Source organism: Podarcis erhardii (assembly GCF_964252035.2).
Source record: "Podarcis erhardii genome assembly, chromosome: 3".
NCBI classification, from domain to species: Eukaryota; Metazoa; Chordata; class Lepidosauria; order Squamata; family Lacertidae; genus Podarcis; species Podarcis erhardii.
Window position 1 is genome coordinate 40,455,987 of NC_138507.1, and position 27,619 is coordinate 40,483,605.

The following is a 27,619-nucleotide window of genomic DNA, read 5'->3' on the forward strand; positions in this document are numbered from 1 at the left end:
CCCTCCCTGCCGCTCGCTCGCTTTTATCTCCCGAATCCCGCTGCTGGCAGAAGCCACAACCTGCTTATCTGGGCGCGCTCGGGCTGCGCTTCAGCAGGGCTGTGTGTGGGCGCGCGCGCGGCTGCGGCTGAAGCCCGCGCTGGGCAATTGCGCCCGCCTCACCTTTCCCTCGCTAAGCCGCCGGGGCGAGAGAGAGGCGTCCTTCGCCCGGGTAAGAGGAGCCGCCGTCGCCGCCGCTGCGAGGCGAATGTAGGCAGGGAGAGAAGATGGTGCTCCGAGTGTTCGTCGCTTCCCTCTCGGGCTCCGTGACGGTGAGTGGGGGAGAAGGGGAAAGGGACGGAGGGAGGTGAAGGAGGGCGAATGAAGGCAGGCGGCAGCCGCCTTGCGCTGGGCTCCTGAGGGGACTTCCTTGGGGAAAGCCCCGCGGGCGACTGGCGGCTGGTCCCAAGGGCGACGCTGCGTCCCCTCGGCGCCGAACCAGACGCCCTGCAGGTGAACGGAAGGAGGGAGGGAGGGGAATCCCCGAGAAAAGCGGCGCGTCAGCCCAGAGGTGGAGCAGTTCCATTGAATGGAGAGCATTTCGGGTTGCCCTATGGACGCTTCTGCGTCGCTCCCCGCGGAGGGACAGCTCTCCCTGCTTTCTCCTCTGGCTGGCCGAGAAGAAGGCGCTTGCTTGGCTCAGCCCGAGCTCTAGCGGCCCCTTGGGCACCCAGCCCTGCAGGACCTCCTGTCGTGGTGCCTGGGTTTTCTGATAAACGGGGCTTCTTTCCTTCCTACAAAAATAAGGCCAGGGAGATGAATCCTTCCTCCTTCCAACCCATCAAGCACCTCAAAATCAGCACCAGGGTTGCAAACTTGAATAAAATATTGGAGGGGGGGAGAGAGCAGGTAAGCCCCGTCCCACGTAATCGATCACATGACGCCGTGCACCTATATTATTTGAACGGCAATGCCCATCAACTTGTGGGGGGGGGGTCAGATATTTTATTTTTGGGGGAATTGGCAAAGGGACCTCAGCCCTTAGGAGTTTGCTTCTATGGTCTGAAGCGTTGTTGTCCCCTTTGGCCTCCAGCCCTGGAGGGGCCCCATGGGGTGGTAGTAGTTGTAGTATGGCGATCTGGGTTTCTGATTTTGGACTTCTGTTTGTGAAAAGGTCAGGGAGGCAGTTGGTTTTAAGTAAAAAGGGGGAAGGATTAAAGCGCCTCAAAATCAGCACGGGATGATGACTGCTCTATTTACTTGGAATGGGGAGGGGAGATGCACATAAGCTCACATGGCTTGGGGGGCTATTGGATCTGCTCAGATTGCTGCACATCTAGACTGTGGTTCTATTCACACGCATTTGGGCGTAAATTGAAACTCGATGCCACAATGCACTACTGGGTAAACATATAATCATCATGTGCAGTAAGGCAAATTTCATTAAGGCATTGTAGTAGAAGACGTTAAGAGACAGAAGAGACAAAAATATTTACGTAACTGAACCAAAAAGTGTGTGCTGAAATATAATTTATACTGACACATGCAGAACTGTTGAATGAAAACTTGTTTTCTTTCCCAGTACCATAAAATATAGACTAGTGTAAGTCAAAGACGTATGGTAAATATTAATGTCTGAGTCACCGTGATCCTAACAACTTATCTCCCGCTGTTAGATTTAATTAATAATATTGACACATGATGAACAAATGTGCTGCTTAACCAGTAGTAGATGGCTTTAATTAATAAAAAGATTTTTAGGTGACTTAAAAACCTGCCTTTTAACTGGTTAATCAGTTTACATTGAGGTATGCTTGTTTTCAATGGAAGTGTCTTTTGAGTTTGAAATACTGAAGGAAGTGTAGTATGACTTGCAGTGTAATAGGCAAGAAGTGCAGCTTTTAGCTGGAAGGAAAGGCCAAGTTTACTATTCCCACCCCTTATCCATATTATGGTAACACACAAGAACGAAGACAGCCTCCTATAATAGAACAGTGTCAATTGTAACTTACAGATGTCTCAAATTTAAAGTTGTTCCCTGCCATAATTGCCCCACCCCAAATCCTATACATCTGTACTTCATAGAATTGTAGAGTTTGGAAGGCACTACGAGGGTCATCTAGTCCAACACCCTCAAATACAGGGATTTTTTTGCTCTCCAAGGGGCTCCCATGAGATTGAGTCTCATGCTCTACCAGTGTCATTTGCCACTAAGACTTTCTCAGTAAATATGCTTATGAACTACTTAAGCTGAATGAACTACTGATCCAAGCTTTCAGCCCTTGTTCATAGTTCCCTAGCCTATGACCTGTGGGAACCTATTCTGCACACCATCTTAAAATAGTCCTGAAAGCTCAATAAATGCTTTCAGGTTTCTGTGTTAGTGCCAAAAAACATTTAAAGTGTCTTGTGGCACCTTAAAGGCTAACTGTATAATTCTAACCATGTTTACTTAGTAGTAAGTCCTAATGAATTCAGTGAGACTTAACATCAGGTAAGAGAATGCAAGGCTGCAATACTAACTCCAGTCAGGAGAATCCAGTCCCTGGTTGCCTGGGCAGCCACAGGGCATGATGGAGCCAATGCTTCATCCACATTGCAAGCAAACTCATGCTAGCAGAGGTGAAAGGCAGGGTAGGTAAATGGCTGTGCCATCCTGGAGCTGGCACAGCAGTTGGGCTTCAGGGATCTAGCAGATTCCAGGATAGTACAACTACTACCTGAAATGCCCCATTTTGAAGCTTTCCATGGACTACAGTGAGGATCTTTTTCCTGCTTGGCAGGGGGTTGGACTCGATGGCCCTTGTGATCTCTTCCAACTCTATGATTCTATGATCTTGCCAGCAGTATTTTTTCTGGCCCATTTGGTGTGCATCTATGCCAGTCAAGTGATGCACCCCAGCCCAGTGCAAAAGAGCTTTGGGTTGAAGCTTTAGTGTTTAAGGTGCTGCAGGACTCATTGTTGGACTTAGGCTCTGGACTGCAATACCTTAAGGACCACCTCTCCCCATATGAACTGACCCAGGCCCTGAGACCATCATCTGAAGCCTTCCTTCATGTGCCTTCTTCACAGAAGGTCCAGAGGATGGCAATATGAGAACGGGTCTTTTCTGCAGTAGCTCTTCATTTGTGGAATGCTCTCCCCAGGGAAGTTTGTCTGGTGCCTTCATTTAGGTGCCAGGCAAAAGTTTTCCTCCATAGCCTGGCCTTTGGTATTTAACTACCTGTAGCTTTTTAGAAGTGGGTGGGGTAAGATTTTTTAATGTGTTTCTCGTTCCTTTTAGTTTTAATGTATCTATGTGGGGTTTATTGTTTGCTTGTTTATTTGCTTGTAAGTTGTTTTTGGTTGCCCTGAGCAAGAGAAAGCAACTAACAAATTTAATAAATAAGTAAACTTACCTTGTATATCTTAGTCTGCATTCTTGCAACAGCACCAGTTTGGTATTAGTTTGATAATTTAAAGGTCCTAGGGCCAAGCAAACTATGTCACATTGAAAAATTAAATAAATTGTCACAGTCATGTAGTAGTACTAAAATCAAATCAATATTTCTTCTGGCTTTGTGTTAGTGGTTCAAATGCCCTATATCTTTGCCTTGGTGTAATTGCTTTTTCATATAACCAGAGACAACTGCATATCCATTTCATCTTGTAATCCATTTATCTATTAGGACTGGTAATTCAGATTTCTGTAATTCTGCTAATTCTGGTATCTGAAAAGGTAATCTGATTGTAATTATTGATCCATATATGTTCTTGAGCAGACTTATTGGAGAGCTTCTCTGTAGACCATGCATTTCTGCTGGAAGACTTTTAGCTGTATAATATCTGTGTTCATTTCATCGGCACAAGGAAAGTGGAACCTCCTAATACAGCTTAGCATGATGCATATGCAGTGCTCAGTGGCTAAGTACTAATGGCCAATAACAATTATTTATCCACGTCAGGAGCCTGCTGTGTAAACATAGATTCTTTTTGGCACTTGTACAATGTACAGTCATTGAACACTCATAATAGAAGCCTTCCTCCTACTATTACTGTCAGTTATTAGCAGCTGGCTTATATTGTAGTAATGCAACACCAACATCTTTCGGTTTTGTCACTTTTTTTTTAAAGGGTGCAGATGCTTTCTGTGTATGACAGAGGTGGGGAATCTTTTATAGCCCAGTGGACCAGATTGTTATCTCCTCTACTTACCACAGGCCAAGTTTGACAGGTGGGTAGAGCTGCCCACCTGTCAACCACTTGATGTCACAATTAGATATAATTGTGACCTTTTTTTTTTGCTGTAGGGCTCTTAAGGAAAACTCCTCAAAATACTCTCTCCCTCTGCACTTAGAAAATGGCTTTACAGGTGCCTGCAAACACACAGTCAGCCAAACCCTGCCCTTACCTGCCCCACATCGGGCATCATAACAAGACAGGTGTGGGCAGGTAGGCATGGCTTGGCTGAACTGGCCTCATGGGCCTATTTAGGCCTGCAGACTGGAGGCCTCTCTGTTACGTATGGCGTAAAAGCTAAGGTACTGTAAGAGATGGGTTGCTTAGGGCACCCTGGAGTACAAGAAGTGCTAACCTTGTTTTTCCAGCAGAACTTGAGATATGCAGGTGGAACTCCCATGATATATTGCAGTGCAGTTCTGCTGGTGAAGAGGTGCTGACAGGGCTGGCAAAACCAGGGTGGAATCATGGGGGAGGATCACGACTGTACCCCCATTGGCTGCCAGCTTTTTACAACAGGAATTTCTTCCCATTGGCTTCAGTGGGAGCGGGAGAAACAAAACAAAGTCTTGCCATAGTGGCACAACGTAGCAAAAGATAAGGTGTTGTTCAACATCCAGTTGCATCACACCACCAATTGTATATGAACCTTGCATAGGGAGATAACACATTAGATAAGAAGGTGCAGTGCATCCCGGGGCCATATATCTCTGGCTCCAAGTCACACATACCTAGAGCTCACAAAGGAATGTCCTGGTTTTCAGGGAGGGGAACTATGAAGAAGGGAGCACTTTACCTAACAAGGGGGCTTTTCTGTGCACATTGCTAGCGCTTCCCCTACTAGAACCCTGATAGGTACTCTGCCACGAGAGGATCAGCCTCCACTCTGTTCCAACAAAGTGAGTTTCCAAGAGAGAGTATCCCACATGGGTAAACAAGGGAAGAGGAGAAACCACTGTTTTAGTGGATAACTGCTGCAGCCATCTACCACTTCCTTTGCCATATGCAAATACTTGATTCCTCCTCGCAGGCTTTGCTCACGGGCCAGGCCTTCCACTCCAGCCATTGCCACTGCTGCCCAATTCACCACCACTGATGGTGTTTAATAAAGGCTGTAACTATTCCAACTGTGTCTCTGTTCCTGTGATGGTCAGCAGATAGGGTCCTACCACCCTTCCCATTGTAATGTACCTCAAGTATTAGCATCCAGGGACAGAGGGTTCTTCCCTTGCTTTCTGAAGATCGTGTGCTTGTTGATGGTCCTTGTACAGGATGGTGAGGGGAGCAACCCCAGAAAGTCATTGCCCTTCTGGCAGTCTCCCCTCTTCCTTCCACCTACTCCTGTTACGGTTGTATCTCCAGCTGTTGGACCAGGAGAAGCAGAGGGGTTTAGGCGCATAGCAAGGTGATCCCAAGAGGCACCAGTAATTATAATGTGAATGAGCATGTGTGGCTAGATTGGATGGTGAGGCCTAAGTGAAAGCTGCCATGATGCCCTACAGTCACCATTTGCCAGTCACTTTGGCTATGTCATTGCTGAGGCTCAAGCCTTATTTTGTATTCACTGAGTGCAAGCCTCACACACTCACATAAGTGTGTGTTTAGGATTGCAGCTTAAATTTCTATTATTATTATTATTATTATTATTATTATTATTATATATTGTAGCTAATCTGTTTCTGTGGCTTTTTGTATTAGAAAATCAATGGAGCAACAAGCTTTTAAGATGGGATGGGCATTGATAACGCTGATGAAATGTTGGACTTGATTTTGTCCAGCAGTGGTTCATCTTTTATTGCATCAAATGCAGACCTTTCCTCAAAGCCGGCAACAATGAAAAGCTGTTTCTGCACATGAAAGGCATCCCCTCTGAGAACCTCTCTTCCACTTCTTCTCCCTACCCCGCTACCACAGAAAATAGGTTTCTCTTATTTCCAAGTGTGCCTCACTAATCATGTAGTGAGTGATTTCATTTCTGGCAGCACTTATTTGGAAGATGAGGGAAAGGAGGGTAACTGAATCTCCTTCTTGGCAATTTGCGCTGTCAGAAATTGCAGTGCCAAGCATCTATCTGGCTTGGAGAGGTACAACCCACTTCACCACACAAGCTTTTTGGGATCAAGTGTGCTGCTTCTGTATCTCTCCCCCCCCCCCCATTATTGCCTTTCATTGTTGAAAAACAATATCTGAATTTGATCATTTTCTGTGGGTTTGAAAAAGAAAACATTCAGTGCAATGGCAATGTCAGACAATTGGAATGCTTTGTCTGGCTTCTGATGATGAGACATGAATGCAGTTGGAGAAGACATCTTCTGCCTAAAAGATGGGCTCATACTGATGTACTCTACTGATCTTGGCATTCTGTTGAAGAGGGTCTCCTACAGAAAGCATCTCAGTTCTGCACTGTACAGGAATTGGGCCTTACGTGTGGCTCCTACCCTTTGGAACTTCCTCCTGTCATATATCAGACAGGCCCCATCTCTATTGCTCTTTTGGCATCTATTGAAGACCTTCCTTTTCCATCAAGCCTCTTAAATAGAAATCATTATCCTAGTTTGCATCTGCTGTACTGGATTTCAATTCTCCCCCGCCCCCCATATAGAATCATTTTCAAATGCCAAAGCCCCCCGCCCCCATGAAATCGCTTTAAGGTATTTTATGGGGGAAAACCTTTCAGATCCATGCTTTCTAGACACAGGACAAGCAGAAGTGTGGACAAGCCCTTAAATGGAATAAAAAAAATAAAGCATCCCTTCATTTCCATGCTAGTTGAATACACATTTGAAATTCTAGATTTGTAGGTGCCTGTTCTTTCACCGAATAAAATTAGTTTTGCTGGAGTTATAAGTCCTTGCTCATTACTTCTTTGGAAGTGTGAAGGAAATAAAGCAACCCTTCTTGGGAATGTACGGCTGGAAGTTTTCCATCTTAACTTGTTGACACCTGTCTGGCGACTGCACATTTTTTGTGCCTACTTCTAAACTGCTTAATACAGTATTGACATTTGTTTAGCCGACTCTTGTTATCTATCTGCTGATTCTGCTTTCGGGCTAAGCTGCTGAATAAATTTGCTCCGAAGTGCAGAAATGCTAGTCCTGTGTTCCCTACCAGTTGATGAGCTAATTGTCTCTGTTGAAAGGGGGAGTGTAAGCTCTGCTTGTGAACCAGCTGACAAATAACATATTTCAGAGGTTACTGCATTTTGCTTTGTCCATTGGCATATCTCTCCCCCCCCCCTTTCCTATATTAGAAGTTTGGAATGGTGCACTTCAGTTTTATTCTTTTGGTCACTTTAAAGGCACTGGAACAAAAAGTGCACTCTGTATATTAATTACTTGTATATGAATGTTAATGTGGATTAACTAGGCACTTGCCAGTATGGAGCAGTGAGAGACAGTGTGGTGTAGTGGTTAAGAGCAGTATGGTGTAGTGGTTAAGAGCAGTAGTCTCGTAATCTGGTGAACTGGGTTCGCGTCTCCGCTCCTCCACATGCAGCTGCTGGGTGACCTTGGGCCAGTCACACTTCTTTGAAGTCTCTCAGCCCCACTCACCTCACAGAGTGTTTGTTGTGGGGGAGGAAGGGAAAGGAGAATGTTAGCCGCTTTGAGACTCCTTAGGGTAGTGATAAAGCGGGATATCAAATCCAAACTCCTCCTCTTCTTCTTCTTCTTCCAGCTGACCTGCAAGTATTTGGCTTGCTAGTTTGACACAGGATATGCAGTCTAGTGTCTCATGGTCCCATTGACTTTCATGCCTCCTTGATACCTTCTGCCAAAGTTGACCAGTCATCAGAGCTGTTGTGCCTCTCTGTTCCCATCCTGCCAAGAACATAGTCCTGCACAAGAGTTTTCCCTAGCCCATCTTTCCCACTAATCCACCAGATGGGTGGGGTATAAATAAAATTATTATTATTATTATTATTATTATTATTATTTATTTATTATTATTTCTCGTCTCTTTAGACTCATTTGTCCTGAGGCCCTTTCCTGCCACTGCATATAAACAGCAGATTATTTTCCTCATCTCCGTGCTATATGTTCTCTATATTTCATCCCCATGGCCTATGTCTTCCCTTTATTTCAGCTACGCTTCCTCTAGGGTATCTCTCAGTCTTCCATGCATCCTGGATTGAGAGTACAGTATACGCCATCAAATTTGAAACAACAAAATGCACTCCTTTCATGGGGTGTATACACACTACCCACACTAGCAGGAAAATGTAGCTTTTTTCACTTCCCTGTGTCTACAGGTAGTGGAGTAGACTTGCATAGCCACCTTTATTAAAATACGATGATGTATACACAGCATATGCTTGTAGTTTTTGAAGCAACCCTGAACTCCCTTGCGTTCCTATCCTAATCCTCTCTTTTTCTTGGTCAGCATTGCTGGTTCTTGACTACATCTCTCCTCCTGGTGCTGAGATTGACAATCTGTTCCTGGTAGATAGATGTATATAATATGTGTAACACGATGCACAGTGAAAAACACATGGCATTGTTGTAAATGCAGTAGTGTATCTCCTGTGAGGTTTTGCTTCCTAGCCAAAGTTTCCTTCGCAGAAGTTGTACTTCTTCACAACAGTCTGTCAATGAACTTTTCCCCTTCCAGCAATTAGAACATTTTGCAAACAACCCAGGCAAAGATTGTAGTTGATAGTTAAAATGATATTAAAAGTGGCTATTATGTGTCACTGTCTCAATAACTCCACAATTCTACAGTTCTATGATTTTATGAAGTAGTGTGGTAACCCACTATTTTAGGAAATACTGGACTACAGGATAACACTTATTAAATATAATTGTGTTAACAAGTGAAAAAAGGGATTGTATGAGTATGTGTATTATTATTGTGTATGCATTTAATTATATATAATTAACTGCATACATGTAATACAATATAATCTTTCCCCCCCACTTGTTAACACAATTACATTTAATAAGAGTTGTCTTCTAGTCAAGCAAATCCATGGTCTGTAGACCCTTTTTTTTTTCTAAGATTACATGTTTGAGCATAGAAAAATGTAATTTTCACAAAACAGAATGTTAGGTTAAAGGAATTAATGTTGAGTATACTCAACTTTCTGGATGTCATCTGGTGAACCTGCATTTTTTGAAATTGAGGAAATACACTTCTGCTGTATTTTTGAGGAGGACTGATGCGCCTGTTATCTTGCAAGCAAAACACAAACTCATACCAGTGATTCTAGATGTGAGCAATATAATGCATATGTATAACATTACAATAACTCCTAGGCTGCATTGTTATGCTCATGGAACTAAATGCAATTTACATCTGAGTAAGCAAATACTGGTATATGTTGCCATTTATTGTAGCACACAATATTGTGCTTCTATCTTTGCCATTTTTCAGACTGGAGATACGAGTGAAAAACACTCACCAGATTGTGCTCTATGGATTACTTGCTGTGAACAACCCATCTGTAAATCTCCATTTTCTGTCTTCTGAACAGTCATTAACAATGTATGTGCATACAGACATGTCCTTCATGAATTGCCATTACTAAATACATTTCCCACTTACAACAGCCAAGAGTCTAAGGAAAGATGTAAAAGGCGCATAACAGGCATTAAGAGAGCCTCAATGCTATATTTTTTTAAGAGGCAAAAGGATTGCACCGTGTTATAAGGACTAGACAGATTGTGCCAGCTCGATTAGAGGGCAGTGCATCAAACAGCGATCTTTGCAAAAATTAACCTCCCACTGCTGGGGGGTTTTTTTTATGTTTAAAAACTGGAGAGCATATTGCATGATAACATTCTCTCATCTCCCCACACCCCAAATGTGTGGCACATTAGAAGTTAATTGAACATCTGCCTGAAGAAGCCAGCAGCTCTCCTGTGATGTACATAATGATGCGGTTGCCATGGCAAATAGCCACCGAATCACTGATTTTCGCCTTTCTCAGGCCCCCAGCGGGGCTTCTTAATGGAATATTGCTCAGATGATCCCAGCATATGTCTTAGCTGAGTCAATGGCCTGCTGGAGAAACGGTTTTTATTGACTGTTGCCTAATTTCGCTCCATAACATCAACCCTTTCCCTTGAATTCAAGTTTAATTATTTGTAAGGAAACAAGAGAACCTGCCCTTTTCCGTTGAGGTGTCAACAGAGGCAAATTGGTAGCTTCATGTAACCCTAGAAAGCTAGAAAGCGATGACAAGGCCACTTAACCCACCCTGCGCTTTAAGAGCAATCCAGAATAAAATTGCTTTGGAGTGAAGTTTGTGCAACCTATTGCGTCCAGGAATTCTATAGGTTCACAGAATACTAAGATATTCAGGCATAGCCCATTGGAAACATTCTTCAGTTTCCAGTGAGGGGCTTCAATGCAAATATGAAAATTGGACATCTTAAAAAAAAATATCTAATTTCAATCAGTTTAGCAGTGAAGAAAGCTCTTATATATCAAACACATTGTTGGCATCCATCTCTCTCAAGAGACAACGGAGTGTGCATCTGGGGGTGAAGTCAAATGGCTGCTTTAACAGCACGCAAGGTTGCATGGGCTGCCCAGATAACAAGACCCACTCTTAGCCTTTCTGCTGTGGTCCAAAGGAAGGCACCAGCTTGGCTGCTGGAGTTGCTGGAAGGAGGCGTACAAGGTGCCATCCAATCATCTTAGCGATTCAACTCTGGATTTGTTTAGTGTTTACCCCTTTGCCTTTTCTCAGGGAGATACTCTTTTTTATCATAACAGTTGTAATCCTCTCAAGTCAGTTTAGAGGTGGCAGGCTTGGGGATTTCTGTCTTTCTCCTCATCACAACCCTGCAAGGAAGGCCAAACTGAGAGGCAGAGGCTGAAGATCACGCATCATGAATCCATATTCAAATAGCAAAGATGCCTTGTGTTGCTTCCTTCAGTTCGGCAGTGACGGAAGCTGTACTCTTCTCTTTTATCAAAGCATATCAAGGCCCAGGCAAGATGCTGGTTGCGTTATCTGGCATTTAGACAGGATAAGGTGAACAGCTTACTATGCTCTAGTGATTTATTCCCTGAGGGAACCAACAGAAACAAAAAATTAGAAAGCAGGCACAGCCAGTTAATAAGACACCCATGGCTGCGTCAAGCACGTCTGCCTGCCTTATGTAATGAGGTTGCAGACAGAGACCGTGGCGTAGCGTGGGGGGTGCAGGGGGGGCCAGCCGCACCGGGCGCAACATTGGGGGGGGCGGCGCGCTCGTACTCTCAGCTCTCTTTCCCTACCTGGCTCACTCTCTCTCACTGCAGTGCTGGCTGTGCGAATCCAATCCGAGCTGCCAGGTCGCCGCCCACTGTGGAGGGGGAGGGTGCCAGGCGTGCGGTGCGGAGCGGAGAGAGAGCGAGGGAGGGACTATCTGGGGGAGGGACAGTGCAGCGGCCGCCCAGCGCAGCGCTGAGCGCGGGAGAGAACCACACCCGACCAGCCCAGGCAGCAGCAAGAAGAAGCTGGCAGCGGCGGCAGGTTAGGTGTTAGGGGCGCAAATTACTTGCCTTTCCCCGGGTTAGGGGGCGCAAATTACTTGCCTTGCCCCGGGTGCTGACAACCCACGCTACGCCGCTGGACAGAGAGTCCTGAGTGCTGACAGTATACTGAACTAAATCCCAAATACCATTCGTTCATATCTTGAGTCTGAGTGTGGCTCCACCTTGTCTGCCTCTCTTCACCCCTAGCTACATCAAGTGGAAGTGTATGGTGATCTACTCATTGTTCAGGTAGGTTAGCTAAGCCGTACTGGCTGGCGCTAATGGGCGCTGTAGTCCAAAGTATTTTCAAGGCATGATGAAGGTGTCTTCAAGGCACCAGGCTGATGGGTTAGTCCTGTTCAGTGCCTTCAGTGCTTCCCTTGTTGTCACATGGCTTAGGTCAGCTCCTTTGAATTTGGATGTATCAGGGAGACTTTTCTGCTTGTATCTAAATCTGCCCATTGATTCAGAGAATAAAAAACCTGTGGGGGAAAATAGAATTTAAAATTGGCCATAGGAATGAAAAGCTGCATCATTGGGTTCAATAGTTGCACTTAAGAGACCTGCATCGACAAGAACATTTTTTGCCTCCCAGTTCTACCATCATGGGGTTGTGATTGGGGGGGAAATGCAGGAAATCCATCACACTTAAAAGCCCTGTTGCTAGAAATCAATAGTACTGCATGTCTTCAAAGTAACGTTATCCCACTAACTTGGTTTGCATAGTGTCTTAGCAAACAATTAAGTTGCATCCTGATTTTGTTTTGTTCCCCCTGCCCCCCACCCAAATCCCAGATAAAGAAGAGGCAGCAAGACATTGTACGATTTCTGGAAGCCAACAAGATCAACTTTGAAGAGGTGGATATCACCATGTCGGAGGACCAAAGGCGATGGATGTATAAACACATTCCTCAAGACAAACAACCTGCACAAGGCAACCCGCTCCCACCCCAGATTTTCAATGATGATCAGTACTGTGGAGTAAGTAACTTCTGAAGCTTCTATCTTTCTCACCTGTGTTAGCTTTGGCCATCCTCATCTTTGTGAACTGCATAAGCACCACTGGTTTTTCCAGACAACACAAAAATCGAGAGAATGACCATAGTGGTACTTTGTTGTTGTTCCCATCTTGCATTGGTAGATAGCATGACAATGAGGAATACCCTATGCAGAATGGTCAGGGTTAATGCTCAACTTTTGATCTGTTTTTTGGTATTTCCTACACTAACAATTCTGTATTTGGATCCTAAATGTTTGCTTGTCTTTGTCTTGGAGCCATGTGCATGCTGCTTTGGGAAATTTCTAGGGCAGATTATTGACTCATTCCATTATTCAGTATCATCATTAAAAAGTCATTAAAAAGAATATTAAAATTGTTTGTTATTTCTGGTATCAGGGTTGTTTTTCTTCTGTATCCAAAAGGCTTGGGTTACTTTCTAGCCTATTGCTTATTGCAGGCAGAGGCAAACTCGGCCCTCCAGATGTTTTGGGACTACAACTCCCATGATCCCTAGCTAGCAGGACCAGTGGTCAGGGATGAGGGGAATTGTAGTCCCAAAACATCTGGAGGGCCGAGTTTGCCTATGCCTGGCTTATTGGTGACATGTTAGTTTTAATTCCTAAGCAAGTTTTTTTTAAAGGCTTTTTCATACAAAATTTGTCAGTGAAATTCTACTTAGTATTGATCTAGAGCAGATTCCAGTGTATAGTTAGCAGAGGGAAAACGTAAACATGTTGCAGGATTCCTAAAAAATAGATCAGAGGCAATTGATATTTCATCCAGCAGAGCTTTACTGTTACTGAAGTCAAGTGAGCATAATGGTCACAAATCCAATATTCAGGATTGGTACTGTCCATAAAAAATCCAGTTGCAGCAGACTTAACTTAAACTTACATTAAATTATAGTAAGTCTAAACCTTAACACTATATACAGAACACCACACCAGAAGGAAAAGAGATAGAAAGAGAAAGTGAAGCCCAGACTCCTTCTGGCCTATTACAGTGGTACCTCAGAAATTGAACGGAATCTGTCTGTTCGACTTCCAAAATGTTCAGAAACCAAGGCATGGCATCCGATTGGCTGCAGAAAGCTCCTGCAGCCAATTGGAAGCTGTGTTGGACATTCGGGTTCCAAAGAACGTTCACAAACCCGAACAGTCACTTCCAGGTTTGCGGCGTTCGGGAGCCAAAATGTTTTACTTGCAAGGCATTCAGGATCCAAGGTATGACTTGGATAGTCAGCATGACCTTGACAGAAAAAGATAAGAGAACCAGTGTAAGCCAGCTGTATTCAGCTTCTCTGAAGAAATAACCCAAACATCACGAACCTTCTGCTTGTTTCTTTCACACAGAGAAGCTTCCAGAACCCTCCTGAATAAAATAGAATAGGAAAGATCTCTACACATCAGATCAGTACTTTCTGCACTAAGAAATGCCAACTGACAAAACTGTGGTCCTGAAGTGGTTTCGTTCTGCAAATGTCTTAACACTTACCTTGTATGATCACACACATGCAACCTCTTTGCTGATAATGACTTCATTATCCCGCTCACAAGGACTCGGCAGTAACTGGGCTATGGGATGTGTATTTGAACAGAAGACTCATCTGACCCTGCAGTTCATCCTTAGATGAAAGGATTGTGGACTCAAGGAGATCCAGCACTTAAATAAATGCAGAAAAGTGCACAAATCACTCATTATGACTGTGTGTGTGTGTGTGTGTGTGTGTGTTTGTTTGTTTGTTTGTTTGTTTTGGGGTGCGGTTGGGGAAGGACAGGATTGTTGAAAAGATCTTAAGGCCTAACCTTCAAAGCACGACCAAAACCATCCATATATGTGTGTTGTTGTGTGTGTGTGTGTGTGTGTGTGTGTGTGTGTGTGTGTGTTTGTGTTAGCTGAGTTCTTTGTTGTTAGGGGTTGGAGCTAATCTTACTAGTGTTTGTGCAGTAGTTGCTGTGTCCCCATTGGATTATGATTGATCAGCAGAGTTGACCCCAGGCTTGTGGGGCGGGCCTAAACTCCCACAGTCCTTGGACTGAGCCAACATCTGGAAATACCCTTGCACTATTATTTCATGCCAACATAATGGGACGATTCTGTTAATATATCTGAGTTCCCAGCATCTGCTTTAATCTCTTTCTAGTTGCTTGATTGTGCTGTCTTTGCAATTAAGTGTAATGAGCACCTGAGCTTTGAAAATTGATAATTGAAAACGGGAGTCTCAGTCTTGTGATGGTGGGGTCATGAGTGATCTAAATCTGATTTACAAAGTATTATTGGTGGTTCTGACTGTCCTTGGAAAGCAGCCAAGCACTACCCTTTCTTGTTTTATATCCAGTGCAGTCTGTGCTTAACAGCCTGTTAACTATTTCTGCAATTATGGGAGCTTTCTTTGCCTTTCTGTATGTTTTCAGATGTTGTGGAGAAGGGTGAAACAAACCTATTTGCATATTTTCTCAATTGTTGAGCAAGGACCCTGAAGATGGGTTTTTGCTGAAGATTTTTCTGCAGATACAGGAGTAAAAAGGAACATCCCCTCCCCTGTGTTCATCATTTTGCCTATTCATTTCTCCCTGTGCATCATCAGCAGTATCAGTTTTGATTTATCACCTGCTTTTCACCCTAGGGTGCCAGGGAGGGTCACAACAATTTAAAATACAACATTAAAAACAAATTTTATAATTACAGTGTGTGCGTGTGCAGGATTAAAAGAGAGAGACATAAAATCATGCTTTGATGCGTGCTTTGAACACTGAGCTCAAAGGTGATAGTTTTACCTTTTAAAGCTTGTCACTGTTCTATGTATTTATGCAGTTCCTGCACACACACATACACACACACATAAAATCTGCAAGGCATGATTGATAAATCGTTTCAAAGTGGCTTAATGATCTGTCTCTTCTGGCAGACAGCCATGGTAATTTAGTTCATGCAAGGAAATGCAAAACTATACTTCATTTATCAGGGATGCTTCCTGGGTGACATTTTAAAGACAGCAGGTGTACTCTCAAGTCACCCGCAAATGTGTGAAAATGTGATGTGAAAATGAAAACACTCAGCACAATAAGCTGGGTTTCTCTATTAGGTGAGGACCAGAATTCTGCTCTTTAAACTGCCAAGGAAGGAACTGTTGCTTCAGTAGGGATGCTGTTATACCTGAATGCTCATTCATGGATGTTCCTGTGGTAGTTCTTGCATATGGACAAGTGGCCTGCCAGATAGTGCTGGGCTGCAATACAACTCCCATCATCCTTGGCCATGCTGGGTGCAGCTGATGGGAGCTGGAGTCCAGTAACACCTGGAGGACCACAGGTTCCCCCACCACTTACGTTAGGTAAGTCAGTAGGTCCAACTCTCAAATTGAAAAGGGGGGACAGAGAAGTTGGGCAAGGGAACTGAGGCTGAAAGCAGTTTGCCTAAGGCAAACCAGTGAGTTCATGGCAGAAGTAAGATTGAAGGCCAGAGAGTTTCTGATTTTTGTAGCTCAGTCTCTCATCCACTTTGCCATATCAGCACAGCTAAATGCTTCCTCAGCTAAATCCTGGGATTTGATGGAATCTCCCCTTTGTGCAATCATTTTAATTAAAAGGAAGCCTTCTTGTTTTGATGCTGTGCAGTGATAACAGGATCTAAGTACAACTTTTCCATCCTGATATTTTGGGATCTTGGCTTCCACATATTAATTTCAGACAAACTTTGTGTATAGCTCAAAACGAACCTGGACAACGCCAGCATGGTTCTGCCTAAAGGTGTTTGGCCCATTCGTTATGCGGGGGTGGGATCTCTGTGTGCTGGGGCTTGTAGAATTTGGGTCCTTCTGCAGATTTCACATCAAAGACAGTTGTCTTACTTGCCAAACCCCACCATCCTACTTATTGGAGTTGTAGGCAGGTAGGGTTGAGAACAGAATGAGGACAGTTCTTAGGACATGAATCTCTTCATAGAATCATAGAATCGGAAAGGATCACCCCCTGCAATGCAGGAATCTTTTGCCCAACATGGGGCAAACCCTTGACACTGGAATAGTTTCACTCTCATCCCCCCCATTTACATAAAAAACAAATCAGGATTTTGCATATTCCCAGCAAGTACTTACAAAAACCTTTCAGAGTTTTTGTGAATACTCAAAAAATGCTTGCAAAACACTCGAGTTTCCTTCCAAGGCCGTTGGTGCCAGTTTTTAGAATCAAAACCATTGGGGCATCATTAATTAAAAAGCAAACAAGCACCCTTGCCTGTTGAGGATCCCTTCATCACATTATTTTGTGTGTAATGTGATGCTTGCTTGGATAGAATAAAGAGAAATCAAGGCGTCTGGGTGCAGCACAACCTTCCTTACAAAATGGTTTCCTTTCATGTAAGATATAGTGGTGGTATGTGCATGTTGGATACTTAAGACCTGCTTTTTTGTAGGAATATCTTATTGGAGGTATTAGAAGTTCACTTAACATTCACTTGAAGGAGGGGCCCGGTTGAGGATATGTTACCCCCGCTGCAACCCCTGGCAACAATGCTGATGGAATGAAGTGGTTGGAATCTTCCAACAGCAGCATCGGAAATATTTTTCAGTCCATGAGCCATATGCCTTCATGGGTCACCTTCCAGGAGCATGCTAGTGGTGGGTAGAGGGTGGACGTGGCAATGCCATGAACAAGCCAGAGGTTTCTACACAAACATGCATATCTCCATCCTCCAGCCAAATAAGTGAGGTAAATTATCACAGTTGAAGGACACATTCCAGCCAAGCAAGAAACACTTACAGGGAGGTCCTGGAGCAAGTTCATTGAGGGGGTTGACCTACCAAGAGTTTTGAGGTTCCACTGCAGCGTTCTGCTGTTGATCCTGTTAACTAGTCACTTGCCTGAAGAAGATTTTCAACAGTTAAGTGAATGCGCTTGATTACTGTAGATCCTATAAATTGACAGTACAATCACCAAAGAATATGAATACAGTGGTACCTCTGGTTACATACTTAATTCGTTCCGGAGGTCTGTTCTTAACCTGAAACTGTTCTTAACCTGAAGCACCACTTTAGCTAATGGAGCCTCCTGCTGCTGCCACGCCGCTGCCGCACAATTTCTGTTCTCATCCTGAAGCAAAGTTCTTAACCCGAGGTACTATTTCTGGGTTAGTGGAGTCTGTAACCTGAAGCGTATGTAACCTGAAGCGTATGTAACCCAAGGTACCACTGTATAGTATTTAACCATGTGAGGCCTTTTTCTTTAGGGCAGTTTACAGCAGAATATCTTGCTTTCCTTTTAGATGTGTGGAACACAAATTGCTTCTTGTTGGCTGGACTCCAGTGAATTTTGCCTCTGTTGCCTTTTGGAATTCAGATGCCAGCCTGAGCCAAAGCTCATCAAACTTAGCCAGAGTTTCCCATCATATACCCCCCTGTTCATATGCTGCGTCTTGCAAGTAAAGTGGCACAGCTGTTGGGTCATTATGTGTGCAGGTTGCATTTCCTTGGCAAATTGTATAACGCTACTGCAGTGAATACTTCTTGAGCTCCCGGGGAGAAGCTAAACACATTCTCAAACTAATTTGCATGCTTTTAATGTAATTAGCAAAATAACTCGCATGCCCTTTCCATTTGTGCTGCAGGTGGTACATCTCATTTGGTGGGCATATTTCACTTAATCTCATTTCCTTCAGGAGATGGTCTGAGAGCACATGATACAGCCACTTTGCAGAAGCTAAGCAGGGCTGGGTCTGGTCAGTGCCTGAATGGGAGACCTAGAAGCCTCTTGTACACCACCTTGAGTTCCATGATGGAAGAAAGGTGGGATAGAAATGTGTGAAAATACATTACCAGTTCCATGTGCGAATAGCTTAAGTCAGTGCTAGGAAAAAGTGCCTGGAAAAACTATTAGAATTTGGCAAACATAATGAACTTAACTGGCTTCCTTTTTCCAAATGGTTTAATACTTTCTCTTGCTTTAATATATATCTACAAATGTGATATTTTCTACTTCTTTTTTAAAAATCCAAATAGAAAAAGTTTGGATTCTAACAAGGCATGCACAAAAGTGTTAACTGAGATCTGTTGAGAGGTTCAAGTGCTAATCCTAAACATGCTACTTTGCATTTATAAGAGCTGTGGATACATTATGCCCTTAATTCTTACAACAATCTTGTAAAGCAGATCAATGTTATTCCTTTGTTGCAGAGAAGAGGCTGAAAGTAGGTTAATCTAAGGGCAAACTTCATGTGCAGAAGGCTCCCTTGCAATATGGTGCAAGAGTAGAGAAAATTTGTGGGACAGAATTAACCCTTTTCCTACCAGATGGTTCTTGCCAGGTCATTTTTAAACACTTGTTTGCATGTATACAGCTGCATTCCAAAAGTAGAAGCAAGGTGGGAAATGACCTCTGGGATATTTGTAGGTAAGAAGAGTTGGGTGCAGGATTTTCAGATTTTTCTCTAGCATGTACCTCCTTTCTCCACCACCCCACATTCATGTTATCTCAGCAAAAAACGAGTTTGAAACATATAGCTCCATCCTAAAGCAAGGTTGTGGCTGAAGCAAGGTCTGAATAGGGGTTTCTTAAGTAAATGCAGGTTGCACCACCATTAAAGGGTCCCAGATTTTGGAATGGCTTCTCCAGGGTTGTATGCTCAGTCCTCTTACTGCCCAATTTTAGACATGTAGTGAGCTGGTCTTAGGTACAAATAGGGTTTCCTGAAAAAAGAGGATTGATGAGTTGCTGCAGGATGGAATTTTTAGCCCAAGTACTTTGCACGTGATCAGTAGTGAATGACGTGTCTTTTGTTTCTTTAAGCTTTTAACAACAAAGCCCCTATTCAGACCATAAGGCTCTTAGCAGAATGCTAACGCAATAGGTTGCAAACAGAACTGAAGGGTGCCTTTAAAACATACACAGGGGTTTGTCAAAATATCAACTCCAGAAAGCAGTGCAGAGAGAGCTTTCATTTGTAATCCCACAGAATCTAATTGCTCCCTAAAGCCAGGAATCTGGCCTTTATTGTCATTGAGACAGTGATATTAATTCTTTAAGAAGCCAAGGGTTTTGCTAGCTGGCTCTGAATATATTTCTTGATATTTCTGTAAGAAACAAATTAATCAGTTATCCCTTGCCCAATTTTTTTTTTTTTTTTTTGGGGGGGGGACAAGCTATGAGGTAAACTTGCTATTGATTTTATTGAACTTTCGTTTAGAAACCTGCCTTAGGAACAGGTGGCTCTTAGCTATCCATTTTGGTGCTGCCTCAAGTTATGTTGCAATCTTGTACAAACTTGCCGGCCTGGGAGTAATCCCCATTTAACTCAATGGGGCCTACTTCTGAGTAGGTGCATAGGACTGAACTGTCAGGTTGTTTTGCTTTCTTCTTATTTTTTAAAAAAACTATTTAACTTTTAGGCAATTTAACCAGAAATTGCAGCCTCTACTCCTTTTTTTCACTTGAAACTTGAAACTAAGCCAATAGCTGAGAAAGCTGAAGAACCTGTTTCTGGGAAGTAGGCCTGAACTGTGTGTAGGCTGTGTACTGCAATGCTTTTTGGTGGAATGCCAGAGCTGTTTGCTTCTTACAATGAACATATGTAGTTATATTACTGTGAATTATTAATCATTATCTCCGCTTCCACTCAGGGCAGTATGCTCGATGAACCAATGATCTTATTAAGTTCATCTGATAAACAGCTCTTTATGCTCCTTTGAATTGCTTTGATGGTGCCGATCATCAGGTGGAATGTGGCCTGGGTTTAACTAAATTTATTCTCTCTGCCTCCCTCCCTCTCTCTCTCCTTTTTCCATATCAATTACAAAGCAGGAGCAAAAACACACATTCTCAAATGATGGGTAAACTGGAATTATCCTTCCATTACTATAATAAAGTTACTCCTTTATATATCAGTAAGCATGATTATACTGCATCTCTGATACAATATCAGCGGGATGAAGTTCTAAAAATAACTTACCTTTCCCCCCCCCCCTCTCTCTAGGATTATGACTCATTTTTTGAAGCCAAGGAAAGCAACACCGTCTTTACGTTTCTTGGGTTGAAACCTAATTTGGCATCAAAGGTGAATATTTCATGATATGAGGCTTAATGAGATTCAGCTTGTAGTTTTCAATGTATATTTTCTTTCTGGAATAGACGGCGTGTTCTTTGATTTGAAAAATGAATAAAAGGGTATGGGATGTTTTTGGCAACATCTTAGCTTGAACCTAAAATAAGCACAATTGGTTATTTTTTCATAATTTATAAACACTTAAAGTCACAATGTACTCAGTTAAATCCAAGTAGTGTAATTGATTTTTAATTCAGCTATTTTTTAAAATTCCTTTTTAAATTTAGGGTTTGATGCTAATAAAATATCAAAGAAATTGGTCCTCATTGAAACACGTGTATCTCCTACTGTGTTGCAAACTTACTGGATTTCCTGGGAATATTGCCAGACCAGGTCACAGTTTGCTTTGTGTGTGACCTGGAGTCATAGCTGGTTCCTTTGGCGTCCTCTTAGTGAGCAGATAAAGCTTAGAGCCTATTCCTATGAGGCACCTTTCCAGGCTCTCTTAACTTGTTTGGCCCTATTGACCATTAGTGATAACCGTCCTCCATGCTATCTTTTAAAAAAACTGGGATTGGCATAGGGGCAATTGAGGCTCAGCTACACAAACTATGATATGTAAGCCCTATTCATGAATTTCCTCCTCCACCCACTGTTAATCACATGGAAGAGGAAGCAGAGAGGATGACTGCAATTTCCCTGCTCCTTCTATCCCATTCCCAATCATTTTCCATTAAATGGTGGGTGACCCTCTATACCACTGCTGGGGAGCCTGTGGCCATGTACTACAATTCCCTTCATCCTGTTCCTTGGCCATGCATGCTGGGGCTGATGGGAGTTGCAGTTCAGTGACATCTGGAGGGCCAAAGCACGAGCCTGTTCTTCTCATGTAGGCTTCCCATGTGCTTTTGCAGGGTTCTAAAATGCACAGGGAGTCTGCATGAGCAGAGCAGGTGTTTCTAATTTCAACTTCTGCTGATAGTTTTTGTTTAAAATACCTATTTGTTATGTCATTGCTGCAATTGTTTTTTTAAAAAATGTGTATTTTGATGCTTTATTGTTTTAATGTGTGTGGTTCGTCACTTTTGAGTAATTTTTGTAAGGTAAAATAAGTGTTTGAAAGAAATAACTATATAATTGTTGGTTCTTTTTTTAAAAAAACAACAACACAGGAGTCGGAGCCTTAGAAAAAGTTCCTTGAGGATTCGGCAAGCACATTGTCTGGGTGAATGAAATTCTTGATGTCCAGCACACAACAGCTTCCGTAGTGGATCACTGTGATGCACACCAATATGCACCATTAATATTTTGTTTGACACTGAAAAGATGAAATAAGACAGTGGCTACAAAAATGGGGTATATGGTGATGGTAAAATGGTAATGATGGGGGGGGGTGTCCTTCCTTTTTCCCTTTTCTTTTTGCAAACATATCTGTGGTGGATGCTGGGTACCATTGACCCTAACAGTATCTGATGCCACATTTGAGACATTACTTCCATTCTGAAAGTGACAGGTGGGTGTGTTGAATCTGATTGTACAGTGAGCATTGTCAGAGTTTCAGATGTTTGCTGCATTCTGAGCTGAGAGTTAATGGCAGGTGTAACCTGCTGTTCTTGAACACAGTTAAATGCTAAAGTCAGCAGTGCTGAGCTGCAAAGACACCACTCCAACAGAATATGTGCTAATTGTGCTATTTGTGCTGAAATGTGCTTATTGTGGTAGATGTGGCCTGGTATTATCTTTCTGCTTGGAAGGGGCAGCGAATCGAATCTCACATCTCCCCTGGTTGGTATTCAGCAGCCAGTTCTTAAAACAACAGCCATCTTGCATTTACTTCATGGATTGCTTTGAGTTGCAGCTTGATGGAAGAGAATTAGATGGCAAGTAGATTCTAAAATGAGAAGCTGACAAAATGGACCTTACCTCTTGATGAGAACACCAGGCATGTCTGCCATTTTGAGCTACATTACATGCATCTGCCAAAAAAATGTTTTGTATGAATTATAGATTTCCCCCTACCTTACAAGCATTGATATTACTTAAAAACCCTATTGCTGTCATTGAGATTAATTGTAGAACAAAGGTTAAAATCTGTAGTGTGCCATGTAATACAGTATAATCAGAGCCTGCAAAAGCATACAAGCCAGAACCTTAAGTAGATTAATAGTTCTATTGCCTTAAAAGTGGAAGGGTATTGGGGGGGGGAGGGTTTCCTAAAGAAAGAAGCATTATATTTTTGCCTGTAAAATGTATCACTTTACATAATAGTGCTGGGTTGGACTGGTGTGTTTAGCATCTTCCAGTTCAGACTCCCAAATAGCTATACGTGGCAGTACGGATCACCTATTCTGTGAACCTGTGAGGCATCTAAATGAAAAGTGTGGGACCAAACAATAGCAGCACAATCCTATGCATGTCTGCTCAGAAGTGAGTTAAATAGGTGCATAGCATTGCAGCCTAGCTGGGTTTTAAAAGACCACTTATCAATTGAATATTTATTGTTTGAAGCGCAAGCACCCCCTGGAAAATATGGATGCTCTGATTTAAAGCTTGCATGAGGTGCGCGCAAGTCTGTCCCAGATCCAAGACAAAGTTTATAGTCAAGAGAAAGTTAATAATCTTACCAGTGGAAGAAGCTGGTTGTCTCTTGCTTGACTCTCGTTCATTTTAATGGGCGTTTGAGCATGACGAAAGCCCTCTTCAGGCATTCATATTAAGCGTAAACATGTGATGGAGGGCTGCAACAATGAACCCACCCTGCCCAGTCACTGTTACCATGTGGAGAGTGAACGTATGAAACAGGGAGCTTCCTGGTAGTTCCATGTGCCACAGCCTTGACTTTCTAGCTTTCTGAAATGTGTAAAAAGTTCCCAAAAGTACAGGAGAGTCCCTGTTCCATCTGTTTCTCCCTCTCCAACACACAGGGAGCTATGAGAGCAGGATCAGAGCTAGGGGACTCATCCCTGCAGTCTGCCTCACCTGTTTACACAGGATATGAAGACCTGAATACGACTTTACTAGCTTTGGCCTGGGGCTAAAGGACTTCACATATTTGTTGTGGGAGCGAATATGTCACTTATAACCCCCATTTGCTAGGGCTTCCTTTTTAATTTTTATCAGGGCATGTTCCTTATGTGCATATTGGATCCTCTGTATCAGGGCAATAGAATAGTTCAGGTGTTGGTCCTAAAAGTACTAAAGGAAAAGGAAAAGAGGAAGGTGCTATGGAATCTTTAATGATAAAATCACAGATGATTATAAAGCAGGCATAGGCAAACTCGGCCCTTCAGCTGTTTTGGGACTACAACTCCCATAATCCCTAGCTAATGGGACCAGTGGTCAGGGATGATGGGAGTTGTAGTCCCAAAACATCTGGAGGGCCAAGTTTGGGGATGCTTGTTATAAAGTATTGTATTTGAGCCCTATTTTGTTACTCATAGCTCAGGGAAGTTTTGAAAGCAGTTTTGTTATTGTTGTTGGGGGCAGAACAAGTCTGCTCTTCTGGGACGTGTGGGGATGGCAGCTTAAAAATCCACTGTGCTCTATCCATTCCACCAGGAGCATGCAAGTCCTTGAGCAGCTCTTTGGAGTCTAGTTAATTTTAATTATAATGGCGTTTGCAATAAGCTGAAGGCACATCATTTAAGATGCCTTAATGGGTTTTATGTGGGGTGTGTGGGTGGGGGGGAGTGTATTCTTAGAATGCAAGAATAGTTCAAAAGGTGCCCTGTTTTCATGCCTTTATCAGCTCTATAAATTCACTGGTGAATGCTATTTGATTTTTAATTCAGAGTTTGGCTTTCATTTTTATATTAAAATTTTGTAAGGTGCTTGAGTTCTTTCTGTTTTATTTTCATTATATTGCAGCCTTCTGGTTTTCTTTTATGTAAAAGAACATTAGAATGCATTCCTTTCAGTTGGTGGTTAAAACCCCCACTAAACTCTCATTTATTTTTATCTCTTTCTTGTCCTGCCTGTTCTGTTGTTTCCCAGCCCCTCCTAGGATGTGCTCTTATCAGGAAAATTAATATGGAAAATTAATCTATCTCCATGGGAAACATTCCAATAGTTTGAGACTAGCTTTGATCTGTGTAAAAATATACCCTCCTCGTGTGATCACCTGATATTATTAATTGAGATAAAAAGTATTTTTTCCCCATGCACAGTCATATCTGACAGAAATATAGTTGTGTTCATAAAAGTGGGCCACATGCTTTTAAAAGCATAAATCAGTGCAGCTCTGTTGGAGCAGCTAAAGTTATCTTCACTTAAAAACATGCCAGACTCAAGAGTCATCACCATGTTTCATAAAGTTGGGATACACTTGGAAGAAAAGGAATTGACTGAATTATCAAATTCTGGACCAGCCAGTTTTGCTGCAAGGATTAGCTTTGCCTAAGGCAGGGGTGGCTAGTCCATGACCCTATGGAATTAGCCCCAGCCGCTATGGCCAGTGGGCAAGGATGCTGGAAATTGTATTCCCAACAGCAAAGCCACAGGTTCCTTATCTCTGGCATCAGATCTTAAGCAGATGTCCCCTTCCAATTTCTCTGTGGGATTAGCACTGATGGAGGGAAAGTGAGTCTCACTAATTCAGGTGTTCAACTCTACTTTTGAGCACAAAAGCTTGCTGGATCAGGTCAGTGGCTTATCTAGTCCAGCACCCTCTTCTCATAAGGGCCAGTTGGATGCCTGTGGGAAGCCCAACAGCAGGACCTTAGCTTTCAGCATGTGAGAAGAGGGCAGGAGAGGGACAAGTGTGCCAACTCTGTCTTTGTCCCCATCCCACCCTGGTCCCCAGGGGTAAGCAGAGAACCTTTCTCCTGTGCAATGTGGGACCCTGCTCATGGTGGCGAAGCCCTAAACATGTAAGCGATCATTGGAAGAGGGCGTGTGTTGGATTAGGATATGTGATAGCTTCCCCGGTGTACCTTTTCTCTCATTGGGGAAGTGGAATGTCACTGTTTGCAGATCACACCCTTAGTTACTATTCAAAGCACTTGTGACATGTAAAGAGCTTCATCAATTTACACTGGGAGAAGGGAGTTGTCCGTTTCTCTCCCTTCTCTGTAAAAACCATCAAAAAGCTAAAGCAGACCTGAGAGACTCTAAAACCTAGGCGTGGATGTATGCCAAAGCAGTGAGAAGACCCATGTTACAAGTTGACCCTGGCTGCAACTAGTAGCTCAGGATGTTCTGCCCCTCCTCTTTCAACCCATCACCTTCTTTATCCCTTTTCATTCTTTGCATGGGTCCCCCCCAATGTTCTTTTTCTGGAGGATATGGGGATGATCGACAGGACTCCATGTTGCAAAAGTGGCTACACACATTCCAAGGAGTATTAATTTTGACCAGGCCAACTGTCGGCACAAATGACAAAGAAATTAATGTTTATTTCCAGTGTTTACGTTTGGATTTCATCTCTCAATGCAAGCCGCCTTTTGCCCCTGAGTGCAGGTACCAGAGGACAAGCTAGATGCTGGCGTGTATGACTTCTTTTTTCCTGTTACTGTTTCTGTGTGTGTTTTAAAGTGAAAATGACAATTTGGAAACACAGCTGCTGCTACATGTATGTTTTTTGTGTTCAGGTATCTGCTTGGAAGCAAAGTGAGAAGCCATCCTTGTATGGAGTTACAGTTCTCCCAAGTTAGTTTCTTAAAAGCTCTGTGGACACATGCATGCTCATTATTCCATGAGTGCAGCACTCGGTGGTGACTTGCATCTGTGAAAGAGCCATCGCGTCACAAGAGGAGCACTGATCTCACTCAACATCACTCCAAACACAATTTTGGGTCGTCCCCCCCATGTAAGCACATTATATATTCAGCTGCAAGTAACCAAATGTTGAGTAACCAAGGTAATGTACATGAACAAGTCCTGCACAAATGGCTCCCATCCTTTCTCCTCTACGTTGTCTATGTCACTTTTTGCCAATGTTAGTCTTGTGCTTTTCTGATAAACCTTGTGTTGTAGAGGACCACCTATACATGCACATGTAGCATTGTGGCACATCTGCTCAGCTATTTCACTGGCTGCTAGTTCAAGGCAGCAAACCAGATGTTTGGAAAAGGTCCTTTGGTTTGGCAAGTACAGTGCCGCAAGCCAGCCCTAATGTTAAACCATAGTGCCATAGTTTCTGCAGACACTGTAGCATGCATTTGCCCCATTATGTGCTCCGTTGGCTGTGTGCACGACTTGGAGGGCCATTGCAGGTGTGTTCTTGAGGCATGTATGGCTCATAGAGCTCAGATCTACTGAGCACATCAATTCTTAAAAACAGCACCTTAGGACATCTCATGGGAGCCTCCAAGGTGCCCTAGCATGGTGCCTAATTGACAGTTGCTTGTCAGGGGGAAGTTCAGTGAGTCCAGCACCTCCTGTCCTGGTGTTGAACAGACAAGTCTGCACCTGCCAGATTTTGACTTCCTGCTCAGCTATTTGGCATATTGAACTCACTTAGAGCAAGACCTGGCAACCTAGATTGGGCTCCTGTGTCTTCAATACCAGGCAGCTGGAAAAGATTCACTAACAGCCCTTGGAGTGATTGGAAGAAGCTGAGTGTGTGACATCTCCCTGCCACACATTTCATACCAGGAATGGAAGCTTCTTTAAGGCAGGATATAGCAGCCCTTCCAAGTATCCATTTCTCCCTGGCCTCTGCTTCCCCAAAGCCTGTTTCTTTTGTGCATTAAGGTATGGCACTGAATAACGTCAGACAAAGATTCCCATGTCTTCTGTTGTATAATATGACAGATGGAATCCTGTGTAATGTGTCTCAGGTGTACTGTGTTTAAAAATAAAAATAACTTTTATATTTAATGCTTAAATTGTCATATTAAACCTACATATGAAGAAGAAAATGGCTTGTGTGTGTTTGTCACATTCTGTTGGCATATCTCATCTGTCCCTTAAAAGGCTGTGTC

The 27,619-nt window shown here is 43.1% G+C and overlaps 2 protein-coding genes across 2 annotated transcripts in view; both read left to right on the plus strand.

The window, feature by feature from the left end:
- TTK (TTK protein kinase) overlaps positions 1–27,619 on the plus strand; it is a 208,864-nt gene that overhangs the window by 43,655 nt on the left and 137,590 nt on the right. The window lies entirely within an intron of this gene.
- SH3BGRL2 (SH3 domain binding glutamate rich protein like 2) lies at positions 27–27,556 on the plus strand. The gene is made up of 4 exons (XM_081857554.1): positions 27–311; positions 12,458–12,643; positions 20,628–20,708; positions 21,869–27,556. The coding sequence occupies exons 1-4, from the start codon at positions 267–269 to the stop codon at positions 21,881–21,883; spliced, it is 327 nt and encodes a 108-aa protein (XP_081713680.1). The 5' UTR covers positions 27–266; the 3' UTR covers positions 21,884–27,556.